The sequence below is a fragment of the Fundulus heteroclitus genome, chromosome 20, assembly GCF_011125445.2.
Source record: "Fundulus heteroclitus isolate FHET01 chromosome 20, MU-UCD_Fhet_4.1, whole genome shotgun sequence".
In the NCBI taxonomy this organism is placed as follows: Eukaryota; Metazoa; Chordata; class Actinopteri; order Cyprinodontiformes; family Fundulidae; genus Fundulus; species Fundulus heteroclitus.
In genome coordinates this window covers 36781611-36802672 of record NC_046380.1, presented here as the reverse complement: position 1 = coordinate 36802672, position 21062 = coordinate 36781611, and the positions used below count along the sequence as shown (strand labels likewise).

The following is a 21062-nucleotide window of genomic DNA, read 5'->3' as shown; positions in this document are numbered from 1 at the left end:
CATTCCCTCATTGGTGATGGGATTGGTGCGGATGTGAAGTTGTCCCAGGTCGCCGCGAGATGCGATATACCGCTGTTCAGTTGGGGCTGGGGCTGATCCCGGTCCACCACCGCAAGTTGGTCACCACCACGTTCACCTTGTTTTCGCACCTCCCCGGCGAACTGCGCAGGAGAAGAGAAGCGGAGGAGTGACGACACAGGGTTCCATAGGCGACCGAGCATTAGGGTGATGTCGCTGTAAACCCTAGATTTTTGTTGATGACTTATTTGACACATTTGCCTCGCGCTGTCAGCCACTTTACAGAATTTAGCTTACTTTCTGTCATAAACCCCTCTTCGTCAGGCGACAAAGCACAACCCAAGTGGCTGCAACACCAACTGAAATTAAGACACACCAGAAAAGAGGGAAAAGCTTATTGTTCAAATGTGGAATAGAAATATATCTTCCATCACTTTAATGGAGTGTTTTATTCCACCATATCTGCTCAGATGCAACTCTTTAATTGAACAATGGATTTTTCAATTAGTTTACCCGTTAATTTGGATTTTGTGCATTAAGCAAATCCGGTCTTAATAAGTAATTAGATAAGTGCTGTGATTAAGGCAGCAGTAGGAATAATCTTTGGCTAATGATCTTCATTATATTGCAATCTGAACAACACTCCTGTAAACTAGCTGCGGAGGAAGCTGCATGACAGCTGGAGAGCCAGGAGAGGATTTACAGCATGATGGAAGCATTTATCTATATGTTGAGGGACAGGTGCTCAAAGGTAAACACACTAAGTCCAGACTCCCCCTGCTTCACAATAATCCAATTTTCCCTCTAGACATTTTAACTGTTTTTGCCCACCAGATTTTACTTCCTTCAGCGTGACTAAAACGGTGTTTTAATGTGGCTTATTTTCCTCCTTTCTTTCTCGCCCCGCCAAATGATTCGGTCCTTCAGCTTAACCTTCAAAAAATTTGTCACGTGTCGGTCGCCTGACAGTGAAAATTGTTAGCAGCCTCTGAGCAAAGAGATTGTGAAAAGGATCGAAAGACAACCTCAGTAAATAAATCCTTTGACCTGTCAATTTAACCTTATCTGAGGGGGAACGTGAAACAGTGAGAGGTGTGGCCAGAGGTTGAGGAGAAATGCTAAAACATGTAGAGGTGCATAAATATCCTAAATCCTTCAGTGGCAGAACAACTCGGATCAGGTTCTGTCCAGCTGAAGCCCTCAAGAACCGGCGCTTCGCAGTTTTAGATGGTCCTTGTTTCAATACAGCTGATTATTAGCATGCTATTTAGGCCGCTATTGAACCATTCATTTGATTCAAAGGAGTTGAATAGGGACAACATCTAAAACATGCGCACCAGGCCCTTGAGAACAGCCACTGGACACTGCCGGGTCGGATTAAAGACCCGAGGACAAACCCGTTAAATGCGTGCAAATCACATGTTGCGCGGCCGTTCAATTCCCAAACGTCACACAAACGGAATCCGTTTGTTTAAAAACAGCTCTACTGAGCAAATATCACCTCTTTGGGAAAACACTTTGCCCGTATTTTAATAAGATAAACATACCTGCATTTAGGAGACAGAGCACCCATATTTATGGATTTTTCAAGTTAAGTTGCAGCCAGAGCAATTCCAAGCAGTATTCTGAAAGACCTGAGTTGTTTGCATCATATGCAAACACTTTAATTGTTTTTAACTCTGCTGAAGGCTGGTGGTAATTTGAATTTAGGGGAGAAGAAAAGAGGAAAAAAAACCCCGCTAAGGTTCGCTTTGCAAAACTGGAAAGGGATGTCATAGAAAAGTGGGTGGGTTCAGGGGGGCAAGGGCCCATCAGCACATTGTGGGCCATTTTATTTTTTAGTCTGACATTAGTTCATAAATAGTCTGCATGTATAATTTTGCAATGTATAACATTTTCACCTTAGTCGATGGTTTACATTTTCAAATGAATCAGTTACAGGGATGAAACTTTCCATTTATCTTTCACAATCTGCAATAGTAGTACACATGACTTTGCAGCTTGCAACTGGGATTCCTCCCTGATGGACCCTGATGTTGCTTCTACAGTTCAGGAAAGTGTCGCATTCAGTCAGGGCCTGGAGCTCTCTGTTGTTCTCTGATTTCTTTAATCATTTCTACATCTGCTGCGCACAGCAAAAAGGGAACTAAAGGTAAGTGAAAGTTTCTTAAAATAAATGTATTTGTCCTTGATTTGCGTAGGAAAAAAAAGATTATCTGCAAATGGAATGACTATTTTGACCCCTGAAATAAGATCATTAGATATACTGCACTGGAAATAAGATGATGGAGATGAGTTGCTCATATTTTAAGAACAAAAATCTTATTCCACTGGCAGATCATTTCAACTCCCCAAGCTCAAATCAAGGACAAACGCGTTCATGTCAACAAGATTTTACTTATTTTTAGTCCCCCTTTTTTTTTTACAGTGTTTTTGTGGCTAAAAATCAGGCAACCACAAGCTTTTCTAAAAAAAAAAAAAATGTCTTTATTTTATTAGCAAGCATTTGGGACAAATTAAACACTGTATGTGTTGTAGAACTGATAGTTTAGGACTAAGATTCACAGAAGCCTTTTTGTAGAAGTAAAAATACCAAAACTGTAATTAAAGATGGATAGTTTAAAAATGTAAGTGGTTATACATCAGTCAGTTTTACTTAAGTTTATTATCTAAAACCTGAGTAAAAAGGATCCGAGTCAACCTTGAGTCAAGATAGTTAAAGTCCATCTGATGTTCCCGGTTTCTGTGCCTGGGGACTAAAATCTCTCCCTGTCACCTCTGAGAGCAGCGCCGTCGTTCTTTTTATTCGGTCTTGTTTTATTTCGCCCCACAGGTTTGAACTAGCGTTTGAATTCAGTTCAGTCAAAAGGAGAAAGTGAGGCTGCGGCGCCGCACAAAAATCTGTTGCACGGGTGCAGGGCACAGCAGATGAAATCCACTGGCTCAGACCAAAACCGAATGAGTAAATGAAAAGGTTTGAAGCTCCGCGGCTCTAAAGTTCCTTTCTGGCAGGAAGAAAGATGTCAGAAAGATGAAGCTGCGTCTCCTCCGCTTTTAAACCAAACTGCACCTGCATCTGTCTAGCAGTTTAGATTTAGGTATTTTGTTTCAATCGCACACTTTTAACGCGCCCACTTCTTGTTTTTGTGCGCTTGGTTAGAGTCGATGCTAAAACCGTTGTGATTGTCACCATTTCTAATACAATGACAAACAAGTAGCGAGTGCAGCACTTTCAGACCGGCGGTCAGGGCTGAATGCACACGTTTACCTTTTCTTTTCATCGAATCAGAAGCAACATATTAGCGTGGTTTCCCCTTGTTCAAGTAATTGCAGCTAATTAACATGCGCATGTTTTCCCTTTGCTCCCAGTCCACCAGAAACCAATAAACTCTTCCTGCGTCTGTCACAAAAAATAATTACTGAACTGTTCCGAGCCGCGCTGTTTGTGTGGGAAGCAAAAACAAGTTACAGAAAATGACAAAGCAGTGGAAAGAGCAAACAAAAACAGCCTTTTATTCATTTTTACTCATTACCATATCTGAGTCACATACCAGGATAAAGTGAACCAGCCTTTTAATAACAACCTTGTTACAGTTTCTGCGAGCGTATACAATGCCTGGCCGAGGTATTTGTTTGTTGAACGTTTTTCACATTTTTGTTGCGCTTTACAACCACAAACTTCAATGTTTTTTATTGGGATTTTCTGTCAGACCCACGCAAGTTAGCTCATAATTATGGAGTGGGAAGAAAATTATATATAGTTTTTTACGTTTTGTGCTTGCATTCAGCCAGGAGTGTCTATACGCAGAGTCACCTTTCAATGCAGTTGCATCTGTAAGGTATTGGGAGTTATGTCTCCAACAGCCTTTCACGTTCAGATATCTGCAGAATAGCTCAGGCTCATTCCGACCAGTTGGAGAGCGGCTTTTATAGCCTCTGAAATGTCTTATTTTTGGTCATTTTGGTCATTTTGACGCAGGACTGAAAAAGAGAAAAAGCGACATGCTGCGCCGCTGGCCTTACAAAAAAACGACGGAGGGAGGTCACAGATGGTAGAATTTATCTTCTCTACTGGCTGATATTTTACAAATTATTTCTGAATCCAAATAACTTGTTTTTGAATCACGTCACTCTAAAAATACAGAAAACAAATCTTATGGCTGTGGATGTCATATCAGAGGCTTTACATGGATGTACTATTAGACAGATATAATCAAGTGCACTGAGGAATATATATATTGGTCATCATAATACATACTATGCTATTTGGTTTGTTTTACTTAGCTGTGCATCGCTTTGGTCCAAATTGTTGGGTTTTAAATTCTAAACAAATTTATATTAAGAATAAAAGGTTAGAGTATATTTGTCTAGACTACATGTGATCATATATAATTCATTTCTAATTTCCGTTGTGCTCAGCCCCTTCTGTTGCTTGAACAGTGCTCAGTGAGAGGTTCAAAGCTGGATGTTGTTTTATAACAAAATAGCAGCGCAGGTGATGGGAGACAGGGAAGCTCCGGCAAATGCATGATGCTGTGACGCTACAGATCTACATTGCATCCTACATGCACAAAGTAGTGTTATCATAGGTGCTTCCTCCCAGCAGCTGTTGAACTGTATAAGCGTCACGCCTCCCAACAAACAGAATAAGCTGTTCCACCTAGTCTCTGCACAGGATATATTCTTGTAAATACATTTTTTTTTCCACAAAAGTGTAAGTTATTTTTTATTTTTTTTTTACATCATCCCATTAGATATGTGCTTTATTCGAATCAGAACTGTATATTTTTCTTCTTTTGTAAAGCTAACTTTAATGTCCCGTTTCTAACTTGTTATTTTATCTTTTCCATTTGCTGCTGATTCATTAAATGTAAACATAGAGGGACAAAAGAATAACTTTATTGTAACCCTGCTTTGTTTTCTTGGTCTTCCTGCTTTCTGTTCAGTCATGTTCCCTAACAAACCTTTGAGGCTTTCTGAGAACAGCTGGATTTACATGGAAATTAGATTAGATAAAGCCATTGATTATGCTGCATTTTTTAGGGGGTGTTGTTGGTGGAAAAATGCTGGAAGCCATGTATCCTTTCTCTTCCACTCCAGATTTCTGCACTACTTTGGGTTGATTTTATTACTAAATTCCCAGCAAGGTGGAGTGGTGAGGATACCATTGCAAACATCATACATACCTTACTCCATGTTTGCAGCCTTTGTGTTTTACACTATGATGACCCAGCATGAGACTTCTCAGTCTCTCGTTGCAGTGACCCAACCTCCCCGACACACACCAAGTCCAGTGCTGAGTGGACGAGTGGGCCTGTTGGTTCAGCTTTCCCTCTCACAGCAAGGGTGAGGCTCTAATCAGAGCACACGGCTGGATGTGTACTGGCACGCACTCCGGTGACGATCCCACCAAGGAGATGGAGATCACAGCGTCCATGCTCACTTTGCAGCACTTTGAATTCTCTGACATCCAGGGTGCAGATCTGCATGCTCAAAAGCCTCCATGCAGATGTTTAAACGCTAAAAAGGACGACCTCCAAATGCTGCTTCTTCATCATAACTTATCTCATCCAGTAATTCTCAATGCAAAGAAAGCAGGTGTAAGGCGTTGTGCTGTCAGAGCAAAGTAAGCGTGTCAGGGACAGAGGCCAGACGCCTGCAGACACACCAGGCAGGGGCTGACCAAGCAGTCAGAACACAGAGCTGGAGAAAAAAGCCCATCTTCGTCAGCACCTTTCCTTTTCCTCCATATGTTATGTTTTGTACAGCGCTCCTGAGTTGCAAAGAATATTCTCAGCCTAGTTTTCCACATATGTCCATCCAGATTTCTCAGTGCATTCCCTCGTTTGTTTGCCTTAGATAAAGCCAACTTATCCTTTTTAATAGACTGTATTTGGTTACAGAGTTTAAGAATTTAGAGACTTATAGCACTCCTGGAAAGAATGTGTAAAAACACTGTAAAGTAAATTAATGTTTTATTGCAGTAGAGTGATCTCACACTGACATTTTGTAGTCTCATTTTAAGGATTTTTTTTTAAATTACAGGTGGTGCTATGGTTAAGACATGTCACTTAAAACAAAAGTAACATTTTTATTTATACTTTTATATTAGGCTGAAATTATTAGACTGTATCACTTTTTACACCATGATATATCATTAAAGAAAAGTGGTAGTTCAGTGGCTAGTGTATGCTAATGTGCCCAGAAATATAAAACACAGAAAATATTCTGCATTATTAAAACAATTCCCAATACATAAAGGTGATATGGCTTAGTGATTAAAATAGCAGAGCATAATGTATTAATACAAAAGCACACATTTTCACTTGTTACTTTAATACAGTTAGTAAGAAGAGTAAAATCAAACGTAATCAACTATAGATACTGCACACACCAATATTGTTTCCACCTTTGGTAAAGGTGTGTACAAGACACTTATAACAAAATGGTTGCTATGGTGGCACCAATCTTTGTGATACTGATGGTAAGACAAATTTAGATATGTGTCAGTCTCTGTTCCATCAAAGTGCGGCCATTTCCTGACTTATTAAGACCAACATACAAGTGCCTTATTTGAATGACAGGTTCTTTTGTCTTCCCCATTTTGAACATTGGGGAACAATTTTTTATTCAGTGAAGCAGAAGGTTGTGTATCATTATTTAATCTGATCAATTTAAAAAGTACAAATTGCAAAAATGCTTCAGCTGCATTAGTTTTATCGAAATTGCTACCAGTTTATTTATCTTTTTCCCCACTGAAATCAAAGGGCGTATTTTTCTACAATCGTTCACAGCGTACCAATTTGCTGCTGCAATCAAAGCTTCCTTTATTTTATGGCTATTTACATCCTTACCAGGGGTACTAATATGTGCAGAGAGTGTTGTATAAAACATCAATCAGTGGTTTTAATGGGACTCACCGTTCGGACTGTCAGTTCTGGTGGGTTGTCGTTGATGTCGGTGATAGAAATTAGAGCTGTGGCCGTGTTTGAGAGCCCAAAGTTCAGATTGCCCTCCATATCTGTGGCTTGGACAATAATGGTGTACTGTGACACTTTCTGTGGACAAAAACAGAGAGATTGTGCTCAGTTATTGGTGCAACAAATAGACACTGGAGTCAAAAAGGAACGCAAATATTATCCATGAGACACTGATGTCCAAATGCATATGAACTGTAAATCTGTGAGTTTTGCATAACTCCCAGGCTAGCATTGCCAGCAGAAAATCCTTTTGATCATGAACTAACCGTTCACTGGGAAGACCGTCTAAATGGAGCCCCTCAATCGCTCAATATCCCACAGCAAACAGCACAATAAACAAAGACAAACAAACACACAAAGTTAAAGAGAGGAAACAAAGAGTAGGTAAAAGGCCCATTCATTACTGTCTACAAGTCTTGGCTTTCTGCTGTGGGAACAGACCCAGATGATCACTCATTTTAATGAAGGTGCTGCCACTTTAAGATGCACTGGAGAGCTTTGGATAATGGAAAGAGGTGAAAGGGCTTTATTTAGTCCAGCAACTGTGAAGGGCAGTGGCTGTGGAGTGTGCTACACCGCAGGCTGCAATGTAATGTCAAATTTATGCCTGTTTCTGACTTCAAAAATGGCATCTATCGACAGAAATGAAAGCACAGACCCTGTCGAGAGGTGAAGTGTTCTGTCTTATCAGCCAGTCATGCGCATCTCTGCTTTTTAGCAAAGCTGCAGTTAGGCTTGAGCATAGTTCTTTTGGTTCAGGTATCAGCATGAACGCTGTGACGTTTTACACAGCAGATGTCACAGATGTTACATCTGCAAAAAAACACACTCCAGTTCTCATTTGAAGCAGCATATGTCACCACACAGATTCCACTGCAAAGAAAACCTGTCTTTATTGAACAAGTGGTACCAGAAGAGGAATCTAGTAACCATCTTTTTGAATGCCATTCTTCCTGCTTGATGAGTACCCCAGGTGTTAGTTACAAAAGTTACAAATGTGGAGATGTGGATGATGGGCTTATGTGACAAACTGGTGACCTGTTCAATATCTACCCCCTTCTTGCACAAAGACCGCTGGAAATAGGCACTGACCTAAAATAAATAATAAATGAAGTCAACTGGTTTTATTCTGTGGTTGTGAAATGTATACCTCAATTGGAAAACTTTCTGACACCTTGGGAGAAATACCGTCTTTCTCATTTGGAAATAGGAAGGAGAAAGACACCGTCTATGATAGGTTAGCCTGAGAGGGAGGATGCGTCCTCTGTCCCTGTGTCAGAAGACTGCTGATGAGTCATCTTACTAAAATATTTTGTTTCAGTAAGTCCTGAAAAGACTGATCACGTCCACTCAGCAGCAAGGTTACCTATTTTGGTTGGTCACAGTAACAGTGTAACTTAGATGACCTGAGCTGCCTGACGCTTGTGCCGAGAGTGACGGCATCTTGCTATCTGTGAGGCGACCCCATGACTTAAGGACCTGTGTCGAGGTTCCCTGTCCATCCGACATAAAGGCGGAGTGGATTCGCTGGCTCCGCTGTCCGCTGGAGATCTTACGTCTTAGTGAGTGATGACATGGTTTCAACCTGACTTAAGGTGGTTCCTGACTGTTTTGGTGGTCTGAAGACTGAATTGAACCACTTTTCCAATCTACCTCCTTACTCATAAAGCTAAATTAACATGAGACCATTACTGAAGCCTTTCCCCTGGGGCTTCCTGGAGTCCAATGAGCTCAAAACGACCATTAGAATTTAATCAGTCAAATGGTAACACTCTAAAAGTTAATTTATTATTTCAGAGGTTCCCCATTTAATTTGTAATAGAAGTAAAATATTTTGTTGTGTGTTTTTTCCTTCTATTTATAATCTAGACATGCAACTAAATCTATATATGGCTCATTAATAACAAGTTTTAACAAAGTAAACTGACAAAAATTAAGTTCTTACAATGTTGTCAAATAAATTGTAGCAAAAAGATAAGTAGAGACATCTACTCTGTCTTCATCTCTGCTACCTTCAGCTATGCCTCCTGTCTCTTCCTCAGTGCCACTGTCTCTAAACCGTATATCGCTGGTCTCGCCACCATCTTGTACACCCTTCCTTTCTCTCTTGATATACATGAATGTAATTCATGAAAAAAGTCCCCCCAAAAAAGTCATAAAACTAAGTTGAAATTGATAAGTAAAGGCTTATTAATGACATAAGTAATTTCTCTACATTCTTCTTCTGCTGTAGTTCTTACAGTACAAATTTATTTTCTCTGTAGTGACGTCTACTGTTTGAAATGAGGACTGCAGTAAGCGCAGTGTGCCTGAAGCTGGAATATGATATGCAACATTATGCATAATTTGTTTTGATGCCAGAATTGACACAGGAAATAACTTATGTTCGAGCAAAGCGGCAGCATAACAGGGCCACAGGCAGAAGAAACATGAAATGTTAAACTCTGTTTAAATGCAGCTGAATAAAAGGAAAGCTATAACAAAAGGCAGTGCATTAGCGTCCCTGCTGACTGACTCTGTCCGTGGTGCTGAAAGTTCAGGCTGTCCTTAGATTCGCCACCCTCTCAGTCCCTGTGTGTGTGTGTGTGTGTGTGTGTGTGTGTGTGTGTGTGTGTGTGTGTGTGTGTGTGTGTGTGTGTGTGTGTGTGTTTCCACGTGGGCCATGTATAAGCCTCTCTGCTTTGTGGGTTGGTTTTATTCCTATAAATCCATTTGGCTTCATTCTGCCACAGAAAAGAAAGGGAGTGAGAGAGAGAATGAAAATCAAGGACAGGCCACCATTCACTCCATGGGACCTGCTCCTTTGTTTAAAATCCACAATGAATCTTAGCGATGGTCTAATGTCTGTTTGTTGCTGTGCAAGCTTTACCACATTCATCTGGGACCACACTCTCTAATGACTCTAAGTCTGGTGGCACTTATGATTTCTTGAAGAAACAAGAACAAATCCAAACTGGAGTCTAGCAGTTACAGATCCGGGAGTAAATGCTTCCTGCATAGTAGGCTGTTTTAGTTTATTAGGTCCTGTCTTTTTTCTCTCCCTATAGTTTATTGTTTTCTTTGTGAATGCGCATTGTTAGCTTCTTTTGATCTCATGCTATTTTTTTAAATCACATCTAGGCTGTTCAGTGTTTCTCTGCATGTCGTTTCTCAGCCTGTCTCTTTGGCTTTATCTCTTTTCCTCGCTCCCTTTCTTTTTAGTGCTAAAGGGATGCGGCTGATTGGGAGAGCAGTCCGAGCTCCGAGGCCAGTTAAAGTCCCCAGCTGGAGCCGTTCTGCATCTCTCTCAGTCATTATGAAGTGTGCGGACATGTTAATCTGCACCAAACCAGCCCTATTAATGAAAACTCAATACAGGCTGCCCTTTATTAGATTCATAATGAAATATCAATACCATCTCGCCTCATCTGCTGCCTCAGTAAACAGAACCCCCCACTAAACGTGTTTCTCTGCAGACCCATTGAGATCCAGTCCCATGCATCAGTCTTGAAATGGCAGCAGATGGTTATGGGAAGCTACCAGGCTGGAGCTTTGATGGATGCGTCATCCTCAGGTCAGGTAAAGAGAAGCTGAGCCAGTAGGTGGTGCTCTCGTTTAGTGGGGGGAGGGGGTGGATGAGGCCAGCATGTGCCGTCCTGCAGGGTTATATCACCCAGCTGAGAGTAGTTACAGGTTTACAGCACTCCTATTGCACACATATGCATCCATTAACCCTGCGGTGAGTGGGAACAGGTGGGACTCAGACACGTAAAAGCACTCTGCGTACATGTGTTTATGCACATCAAGCGTGCACACACAGAAACACTCGCCCCTGTCCAAACAGGCCCTCTAATGAGTACAACAGAAGTGCTGAACAGAAAATCTCTCTGTGAGATTAAAGTCCAGCCCTGGCAAGAGATACAGCTGCTCGTCTCACAACTATACAGCAACATCCCGGACCAAACTTAAATCTGCACAAGCAAAGAGCCATCAGAGACCAAATAAACACCTGTACGCCGGGCTCTGCCGACCATAAAACCCAAATCCCTTTTCACCCAGACCAAATACCATCCAGGAGACTGAATACAAATAGTGGGAAATGCCATTAAGTTACCAGTGTTGGCTCCTCAAATTGCCCAGCAGAACAGCTGTCAGGTCAGGTAGAAATGGCTGGCTGCTTTTAATACGCAAATGAACGAGCTCCAGTGGGACTTCGTTGGCAAAAAAAGGAAAAAAAAAAGAAAGGGACTTAATGTTAATGTGAGCTGGTTAAGTCCAAATGGAGAGGAGTGGCTTTCTGGCAGCAAGACATTGAGATGTGAATAAATGATTTCAACTGAGTGTGTTTCTGCACAGCACCACTCAGGGAGGGTAAAGAGTTGGAGACCAGATGAGTGAGACTTGCTGCTGTCTCGGCTTGGGTGAGTTGTGTTCTGGCTTGCTGGGCAACCACTGACCACACTCGTTGGCTTGTCACTTGTAATCTGCGTCAAATGGTCCAGCACTCCCTGCTCCCTTCTTTCCTTCCCCCTGTCCACTTCAGTGACCTTATGGATCACTGACCCCACCGCCCTAGCCTCACTGTAGTCACTTAAAATAATGCTGACAATTTTGTCCCATTCAATTTAATTTTAGTTACCTAAAACAAACTTTCGTTGTAGCAGACAAAAATATTTTTCTAAAAACTTAAGTGCATTTGTTTTGTTTTTTTCTCGCTCTTGTTTTACTTCATACACTAAGAACTCAAAAATAGTGTGCCTTGCCAACATATATACATTCTGACACGTTAGGACCACAAACCTCATATCATGTTAATCAGACTTTAGATTCCTCTTTACAAAATAACACAATCTCAATGAGATTGGATGGAGCAGATCTGTGAACAGCAGTTAATGTCTGGCCCCAGATTTTCAAAAGGATTTTGTTCTGGACTTTGACTGGGCAACATGAATATGCTTTGATCTAAACCATCCCTTTGTAACTCTGTCTATATGTTTAGGGCATGTGTGTCCAAAGTGTGGCCCTGGGACCACACAAAATCAGTCTAAGGACAACTTAACCTGTCGGTACCTTGGGTTTGAAACAATATGCCCACATAACAGCAAGAGTTTTATTTACAAAGTTTATATTAAAGACAATGTATCCCTTTCTGTCCATAATGTAGAAAAATGCCCTGTATATCCTGAGAAGTGTGTCTGGTCTTCTGTCTTCATCCATGCATTCAGATTTCTGTCAGACAGGGTTAAGTACAAAAGCAATGACGGCTTGAATAAAACTCACAGCAGTGGAGACTGGCTGTGGGCAGCACACTGTTCTCCGAAGGCTCTCTCAGTCCCTTTGTAGAGACACTGACTCAGATAGGGAGGTAAACCTGAGTCCACTTTATTAGATACGCCTCCACATTAGCGCAAACAGCTCTCATAGTGGATAAAAGAAGCTGTGATTCACCATTGAATAAAAAAAAAACAAGAATACTGAGTGAGGAGGTTTGATTGACTTTTCACCTGTGCATTACAACACAATACACAGGACAGGATGAAGCTTTAACTCCAAACAGGCGACTGCTGACATCAACAGATGAAAACAGGCAAAGCTAGTGTGCAAATAAACACTTGGACTGCAGCAGGTTATGCCTCCTTACAAAAACTACACATAAAGGCAAATAGTTCTTAAATAATTATTTGCTAAAGCCATAAAAAACAGTAAATAAAATCTAGTTGTTATTAAAATAAAAGATTTCTAAAATGCAGATTCAAAAAAGCTACTGAATTATTATGCCTTTAATATAAATACTGAGATTATCCTGTTGGGAGCTTGGCAGGTTGACCAAAATTAGGTCTAAAGTTGTGACACAGTTTGAAGATCCTTAGGATCATCATCATTCTTCACAGACCACCATTTTAAACTAATAAACATCCTGAACAACTTCAGTGCCCACCGCTTAGAATGCTGATATTGTGAGTATGACTTTGTCCCCTGGGAGCAATAAGTCGCCACTGGAGCACTAACGGTCGGCTGGTAGCCTTATGATCCTTTTTTGAATGTGAGCAACCAGTTTTGATTGTTACATTAAACTTGTTGATCCACTATGCAAAGATTCTGCTTTTGGGGCGACAGTGGTGCCGGAGTTAGGGAGTTCATCCTGCAATTGGTGGGTTGCCGGTTCGATCTCCCGCTCCGACCGCCCCATCGTTGTGTCCTTGGGCAAGACACTTGCCGATGTATGGCAGCTTCACTTCTGTCTGTCTGCCCCAGGACAGCTGTGGCTGCTAACATAGCATGAGATGAAACATTTAAACAAAGAGGGACCCATCCAGAGAACCTATACAATTTATCTTTTTTGTATTTATCTGGATAGTTTCTTTCTTTACCCGTCACGCTTCCAATTAGATTTGGATCTGGGGACCGAGATGATTTGGGTCCTTATCCTCTTAAAACACAGAATGAAGATCTATTTTACAGGTAGATTCCATAATGTTTAATTTAAAACACCTTAATGTTTTCAGTAGTTCCAGTAATTCAAATCCTCCACTACGCTTAACCGTGAAAATCAGGTGTTTTTTTTTCTCACTTCATCATCCTTTGTTTCACATCAAACAAACTTAGAGTGTTTGTTGCCAAAAAGCTCAACCTGGGTCCAATCAGACCAAAGTGCATTGCACTCGTTTAAGTCCCAGCAGAACTGAGCAAACTCCACATGTTTATTTTTGTGCCGGTAGGACAGAAAAGTTTTTATTTCTAATATAGTTCACAAATAACTGGTTGGCATGTAAAATAAAAATAATGGTTGTTATGGAGAATTGGTCCCGTCAAGGTGTCGCTTTTTGTTTCTGATTGTAGGCTGGATTTTTCAAAAGTGCTCAGCACCAGATTGTTCTTCTGTAATAAAGGATTAATTTATTTTACGTCTCTTTAAACGTCATTCCCAGCAGTGGCAACACATTTGACAGCATCTGTGTTACATGTCATTTCAAAAGTTCAATTTTAAAAGCAATAAATTCATGAGTAGTAAAAAGCTACTCAAAAAGCAAAATGTTTTAGATAGCCTTGGTATTAAGCAGAGAAGCATAAATTAAACAGTTTAGTTTCTTCTGAAGGCAATACATGGCACAGCTCTATGCTAATTTGGTGCACACAGCACGCATAATAAAGTAGATATTTAAGGGATATTTTCTTGATTAAATGCTCGCTACAAGCAGTCAACATCCACCTACATGCATCAATACTTTTCATTCAGCAACCAGCTTGTAATCCTCAGATGGTTTTTGCCGTCTGGCCTCGGAGCTCCAGTAAAACAAGGCGAATAAACATAACTCAGCATCTCAGAGACAATAAAGTCCCAGGCCCATTTAGGATGCAGGTTCTCTGCCTGTATCCTCTGGTTAGGCTCTGTACATCCTAATAGAGCCAGGCTGTGGGCGCTCGTGTCCTTGAGGCTGCTCAGAAGATGTCCTAATCGTCGGTGAGGCGGTCCAATGCGGAGCTGGCATCAGCCCTGGGGGGACGGCTTGATGCCGAGCAACACCACACCATGATCCCCCCCACCCTCCCCTACAACCACCCTCCTCCCACCAGACAGTTCCAAGCCAGGGCTCATGAGAGATTGAGACAGCCTGGGGTAATGAAAGACAACAGCTCTGTCTGCCAGACGAACTGCTGGCATGGAAAAGGGCCGCAATGGGAGAGTGTCCATGCCAGCTGTGGCTTCATGACATGTTGCACTCTGTTACCTGCTGCATCAGAGTTGTACTTCATTTGACGACTGTCATTTCTGTTCCAGACTAACAAGCAAATTTGCTTTTAGTACAGTGGTGGTAAGAACAAGCACAAACAAAGCTGAATCTGAAAAGATGATTTGATTGTTTTGTTTTTTTGTCCCTGCTCCTTGTCAAACATCACATACAGTGCCTTGTAAAATTATTCACTTGCTTGAATCTCTTACATTTTATTCAAGTATAACCACAACATTTAGTCTTTCTTTGGGGGTGATTATACTGTATGTGATAGACACAAAGGAGTGCACTGATATAAAATAGAAGGAAATCTATTAATTGATTTCAAATGGTTTTACAAATGAAAATCTGGGCAGGGTGCGTTTGCATTTGTCCACCTCCGTCAATGCTTATAAGAATCTCCTTTTTGGGCACATGTCTAACATAAGCGCAAGACTCAAAACTTTTTTGTCCACTCCTATAACTTACAAATGTTGCCACAGGTTCACAATTGAATATAGGTCTGGACATTGACTGGCCCACTGCAACAAATTTATTTAGCTTAATCTATTTTCCCATAAATTCTGATAAAGAAAAGCATTCCCATAGCATCCCATGGTGTGTTCAGAATGCTGTGCAGAATGCATTGTGATGTGTTCAGGTGTGTTAGTTTTCCTCCTCACAATGATATTTTGCAGAAGGACGCAGGAGGTAGGCAGATGAAAAATAAACAGTTTTACCTAAAGCAGTACCGTGTAAGTTTTGACCCAAGTATTAGTTTAATTTTAGATATACTAAATAATCTTTCAGGTCAATATACAGCACTATGGATGCTCCGTGTGGGCCGCCCTTTTCAAAAACTCACCAATGTAACTTGAGAGGATCGGATCAGTTGCTGAATGGGTCATGTAACCTTGGAGCGCCACTCTAGGTCACATGACCCAACAACAAAACAAAACAAAACAAAACAGATGTGACCAGATTTACCTGATCAGACACATTATTGGTTTTCTGATGTAGGAATTAATCTAGAGGGGTGACTGTGGCCTGCTTTTTACAAGTAAATCCATGATTTCGCAATCTGTTGGTCCAAACTGGTCTGCTATCAGATTCCAAAACACGGAGGTAGACTGTTTAATTTTGCAACAGTGCAGTGTTGCCAGTGGCCTTCAGGGGCACTAAACCTGAAAGTTGCAAGTATAGCGCTCCTAGTGGCCAAACGTTACATGGTCCTGCTTTAAGAGAAATTTAATTAAAAAAAAACTTGCAAAAACTACGGTCCAGTTGGAATCCAAAATAATACATTAAGAGCAACATGGAGAAAGAAGCTGGGAGGAACACATTAAATGGAAGATTATGCTGGTAACCCTGATAAACTCTTTCTATGTTCATATTAGGGATTAAGAAAACTTAAGAAATTGTATAACTTAACCATGCTTTAAAATTTTTACTGTCATACCAATTTTTGTTTCAACAAATAAATCTAATATTAGCTTCATATAACCATAGCACCCCATTCCATGTTTTCCGTGTACCCTCAACAACTTCGGGCAAACAGGAATTGTTTTAGTTTTCAAATGGTTCATCAATTTCATAGCTGTCCTGTTAACATAACCTCCACCCCGAGCTGTGGATCTCTACATCTCCTCTAGAGTTAAATTCAGCCTCTTGGCTGCTTCTCTCATTAATGGTCTCTATGTCTGGGCAGACATTTTAGCCATGTTTTTGTAGGTTTGTAGAAACCTAATCCTGCTTTAAACTTTTCTGAAACACTGTTTTTATGGCTAATGTTTTCCAAAAAACCTCAGAGGTCTTCTCAGAACTGCTGGATTCATTCTGAGAAAAAAAAAATCACACACAGGTAGACTCTGTTTAGTAATTAGGGGACATCTTAACAATTGTATTTAGAGGTATCAAATGAAAACAAAGTCTTGCATAATTCCCCACCACTTTCCAATCATGTTCTACTTTGTGTGGATCCTTCACCAAAAAATCTCACCAAAATACATGAAGGTTTGTGGTTGTAAGATAACGAAATGTGAAAAATCCATTGGTATATACATACTTTTGCAAGGTGCTGTAAACCATGTCAAAGCTGTTGCTGCAATGAAACGGGAAAGACAAAACAAAAACATAACCTACATAGATTTCTTTTGGACATTTTATAATTCAGGAAGTAATGGACATGCGTGGGATGTTAGCTTGGTCCCCTGTATGCTTATTGAATGTGATGTGTAGAGCGATAGAAGAATAATTGGTGTGTTTTAAAGTCAGAGGTAAATGACACCAACCTTCATGTACCCCTGATCTTCTCAACACAAGAGAACCTGCTTCTCCTTTTAGTTATCCCATGAATATTCCAATTAGACACCAGCATGGTGCTGCAGGATTAACTGAAGTGTGACAGAATACAGAATCTAAATATATGTACTACACAGGCTTTAACCATGTGTTCGCTGTCAGCACAGCGAGTGGAAATGTTCATGTCTTTGCATGACACACACTACTTTAGCTGCTCAGAGAGCTCTTCCTCCCAGCTCCCTCTCTCCCAGCTTGGGTGCGTTTAAAGAGCACATAAGCGCGTGCGCATGCTGTGTTCGTTCATGTCGACGACCTTGACAGCAGGTGGATGAACTCCCAGGTGTGTCCCAGTTTTAGAGAGAGGATCACAGGCAGGTGGGACCGGGACTGGGCTTGATGTGCCCAGATTAATGAGCTTTTTCCTTGCTCACATCAGCTGCTGGGGCTGCCACCCGCGCCAGGCTGGAAACAGGGACAAAGCCCTGGCATGCGCTCCCTAGATTCATTTATATTGTCGCACAAATGTGCCACGCTGTTAAGCCATGCCAGCCCCATGTAAAATTTGGATAAGGAAGAGGGATTGATGTATTGTTTATCCTGTTCTAAAACCAGCTTTTTCTCTTCAGATATTAACAGTAATTATTCCCAAAGCAAAGATTGCCTGGCCAGGTTTAATGTAAAGATGGACCCGTGGGACTTGTTAGAATAAAAAACAATATGAGACGCTCTCAGCGCTGCATTCATGTGTGGAGTAAAATCAGCCAACTACGTTACGGGGACGGGAGAATCCTAATAATGGACAGCGCATGGATTTAAACACCTCCTGATTTAGTCATTTTTGATTCCCAGGACCTTATAGCACAGAAAAGACACATAGTCCTGTGGATACGTGTGTGAGGAAGAGAGAGAGAGGCGGTGAAGATGAACAGCAACCGGACCCAGCTTTGGGATAAACAAAAGTTGACCTCTGTGACCTCCCTCATTAGCGGCCCATGGTGGAAGATGGAGCAGGGACGACGTGTGCCGTGGTGTTGGCGGTGTGTGGGTTGGTGAGCGACTACAGAAAGCAGCGCAGGAGTCGCGGATGAGACAAAAGAGAAGGATAAAACGAACCCTCTCGCGACCCCACAAGCAGAGAGGTGCTGGATTTACGCGGCCATTATCTCGGCTCCTCGCTCCACACTGAGACCAACATTAAATATTCCTCAGCTCATTTTTGCTCAGAGATAAGAACTCGATAAAATATCCGCTATTAATGGAAGGAATGCTGTTAATGGCTTTGTTTTTCTTTGTCTATATTTTCAGTTAGACTTAAATATAGGAAACAAATAAACATCCTAAAAAAGAAGTGTCATCTCATTTTGTTTAGAGGCAGAAGCAAGTTGCAAAAATTGATGAAATAATCATATTGTCATAATTTACCAGTATGAACTATGTGCATTAATTGTTTTCTGATATCAGTGAACTTTTAGAAAAGTTTGATGTTTTGACCGGTGGAGCAACAAACTTGATAGAAGAGCAGAAAAAAAAAAACCGCATGGCGAACACTGACCTCTCTGTCCAGGCCGGCGGCCACGGTAACAATGTCTCCCGTCTCGCTGTTGATGGTGAACATGTTGGGGATGGGACTATGGGGGGTCTGAGAGAGTATCCGGTAGCGCACCATGCCGTTCGCCGTGGTGGAGTCGTCCGAGTCTGTGGCCGTCACTTGCATCACAGACGAGCCTAAGGAAAGTAAGAAGGCCAGAGTTAGATTCAGGCATTGCATGGCAGTCTACAAACGTATTTGCAAAACTATTTCTACCACTTGAGCGTTTCACACTTTGTCAAAACAAAAACACCATCTTCAATATTTCAGTGGACCTTTTTTTTTGTCATAGACCAACATAAAGTACCACATGATTTCTGAATACAATTCAACTCATACATGGTTTTACAACAGTTTAAAATTCTAAAACTGTGGTGAGCATCTGTGTTCAAACAGCTGAATCAATACTTTGTAGAATAACCTTTTGGGATGTGCCTCTACCAGCTTTGCACATGTATAAATAGATTTTTTTTGCCCATTCTTCTATGCAAAAGAGTTTAGAAGTCACTTTGAATGAATAGATGTGTTATTGGGTCTGGATTTATTGTCTGTGTGTAATATACATGCATTATTTAGACTTTATTTGAGTTTCTGGTAACTTGGCTATACTACCCTTGTTGCAGAGATTTCTGATCTCAGGGGGACTTCCAGGTTAAATAAAGCGACAAATAAATAAGAATGGTTGTCAAGCTAAATGGTGACCCTCTGCCTAAGTCTGAAGTCTTTTGCAGTATCAAACATGTTTTCTTTTTCTTTAGTGAAAATAAGCCCACTTGTGTGCACTCTAAGTGCTATTCTGTTCCCATTATTCTTAGTATAAACACACCTTTGCTGAAAGGCCCCAGAGGCTGCAGCACCACTAAACAAGAGCCATCACAGCATGAAGACCAAGGAGCTCTCCAAACAAGTCAGGGACAAAGTTGTTGAAGAGTACAAGTCAAGGTGGTGCTATGCCATAAGCTGGTTGAATATGCTTATTATTATTATTATTAATTATAATTTGGTATTATAATTTAAATAATAAATCATTCAACTCAAAATTTCGCTATAACAAATATAGTTCAAATGGTGGTGATGTTAGCTATAAGCTTATAAGTATTTATACCACTAATGCATTAGTTAACTTGCTGTTATGAACTCATTTATGCTGGAATAAATGATCAGGTCGGACTGTTAACCGACCAGGTTTATCCAGCAGGCTGTGAGAACCCCAATGTAACTGCAATTAGAGTTTAAATCCTTATTCCTTATCACCATCCAATGATATTGTCTCTGTATTAATGTCAGATGTTAACTCCAAAGGAGGTTAGCTCTGATTTCTGAATAACCATGTAACTGTGAATTGGACTGAACACAAAACAATGTCTATTCCGCAGTGGTTGGTTTTATTGAACCAAAAGCAATTCCCTGTTACAGTAATTCTCTGATTCAAACAACTTTGGAATTCTTACTCATTACTAAACTAAAACATGCAAAATATATATGTGGAAATAAAGAACAAAACAAGAATAAACAATGGATTAAAATGAGCGGTTAGCAGATCTTAACTTAACTCAAAGTTGTTTAACACCGCCCTCGAAACACCGGCATTTCACGTATCAGCCTTGATAGACAGAACAGCTTCGGGAATCTCACTGGACGCTTTGATGTCTTACACAAAGCTAGTTCAGCTAAGCTACCTACAGTTCAGATACACGTGACCCTCCCAAGATGGCTGCTACGATGACGTATGAGGGGAGGTCCTAATGACGTAACCACGCTTACGCTGATAGGATAATGCCTCGCTTCGAGAGGGGGGGGGGCAGCTAACTGGGAGTTTAAAGCAAAGCCCGCGACTTGAGCTCGGACAAAGAAATTAAACTGATAAGAAGCGAAAAGAGAGAGAGGGGGGAAGCAGGGAAGAAGGTGAAAAGAAATAAATCGGTAACCCACGGCGGGGTTCTTGATGGATCACAAATCAACACAGCAAATCAATTGTACAATGCATGCACATACAAAGAAAATGTTCAGCAAAATAATTCCAACTTCGTCGTGGAATAAAAGCATTAACCAACACCTACAAAGTTCTACCGCCTGCCCAGGCACTTCTAAACACCCTGTTGGTGAGACAGAAATGAAAGGGGAAAAACCCCGTTACTTTGAGTTGCCTCGGGGCTGGTCCGGAACGCTCCGAGTGTGGCTTTCTGGACGCGCTTCGACGAGCACAGTTGTCCACAGGCTGCAGCGGGACGGGGAAGAAGCTGCTTCGTTTCTTCCTCCGGGTTCAACAGTCGCTTTGTTGGCCAGACAAAAGCGGGGTCCTCTTCGATCACTGGGAGATGCGGCGTCTCTCAGTCTTTTGATCAGAGGGAATTTAAAAGTACTTATTTAAGTCGACCTCCTGTTATAAAGCAGGGAATAACCGTTGCGTCGAAAAATCTCGGTCCAGCGAGCAATCGAACACGTGGCGTGGGAATCACCCCAACGGAATCAGCTGTGCGTGTC

At 41.2% G+C, this 21062-nt stretch overlaps 1 protein-coding gene across 1 annotated transcript in view; it reads right to left on the bottom strand.

The window, feature by feature from the left end:
- cdh4 (cadherin 4, type 1, R-cadherin (retinal)) overlaps positions 1-21062 on the bottom strand; it is a 370809-nt gene that overhangs the window by 53717 nt on the left and 296030 nt on the right. Inside the window, exons 8-9 of the mRNA XM_012862220.3 lie at positions 18543-18715; positions 6939-7076 (exon numbers count right to left, since the gene is read on the bottom strand). Coding sequence (XP_012717674.2) covers positions 6939-7076; positions 18543-18715 — 311 coding nt within the window. The remainder of the gene's footprint in view (positions 1-6938; positions 7077-18542; positions 18716-21062) is intronic.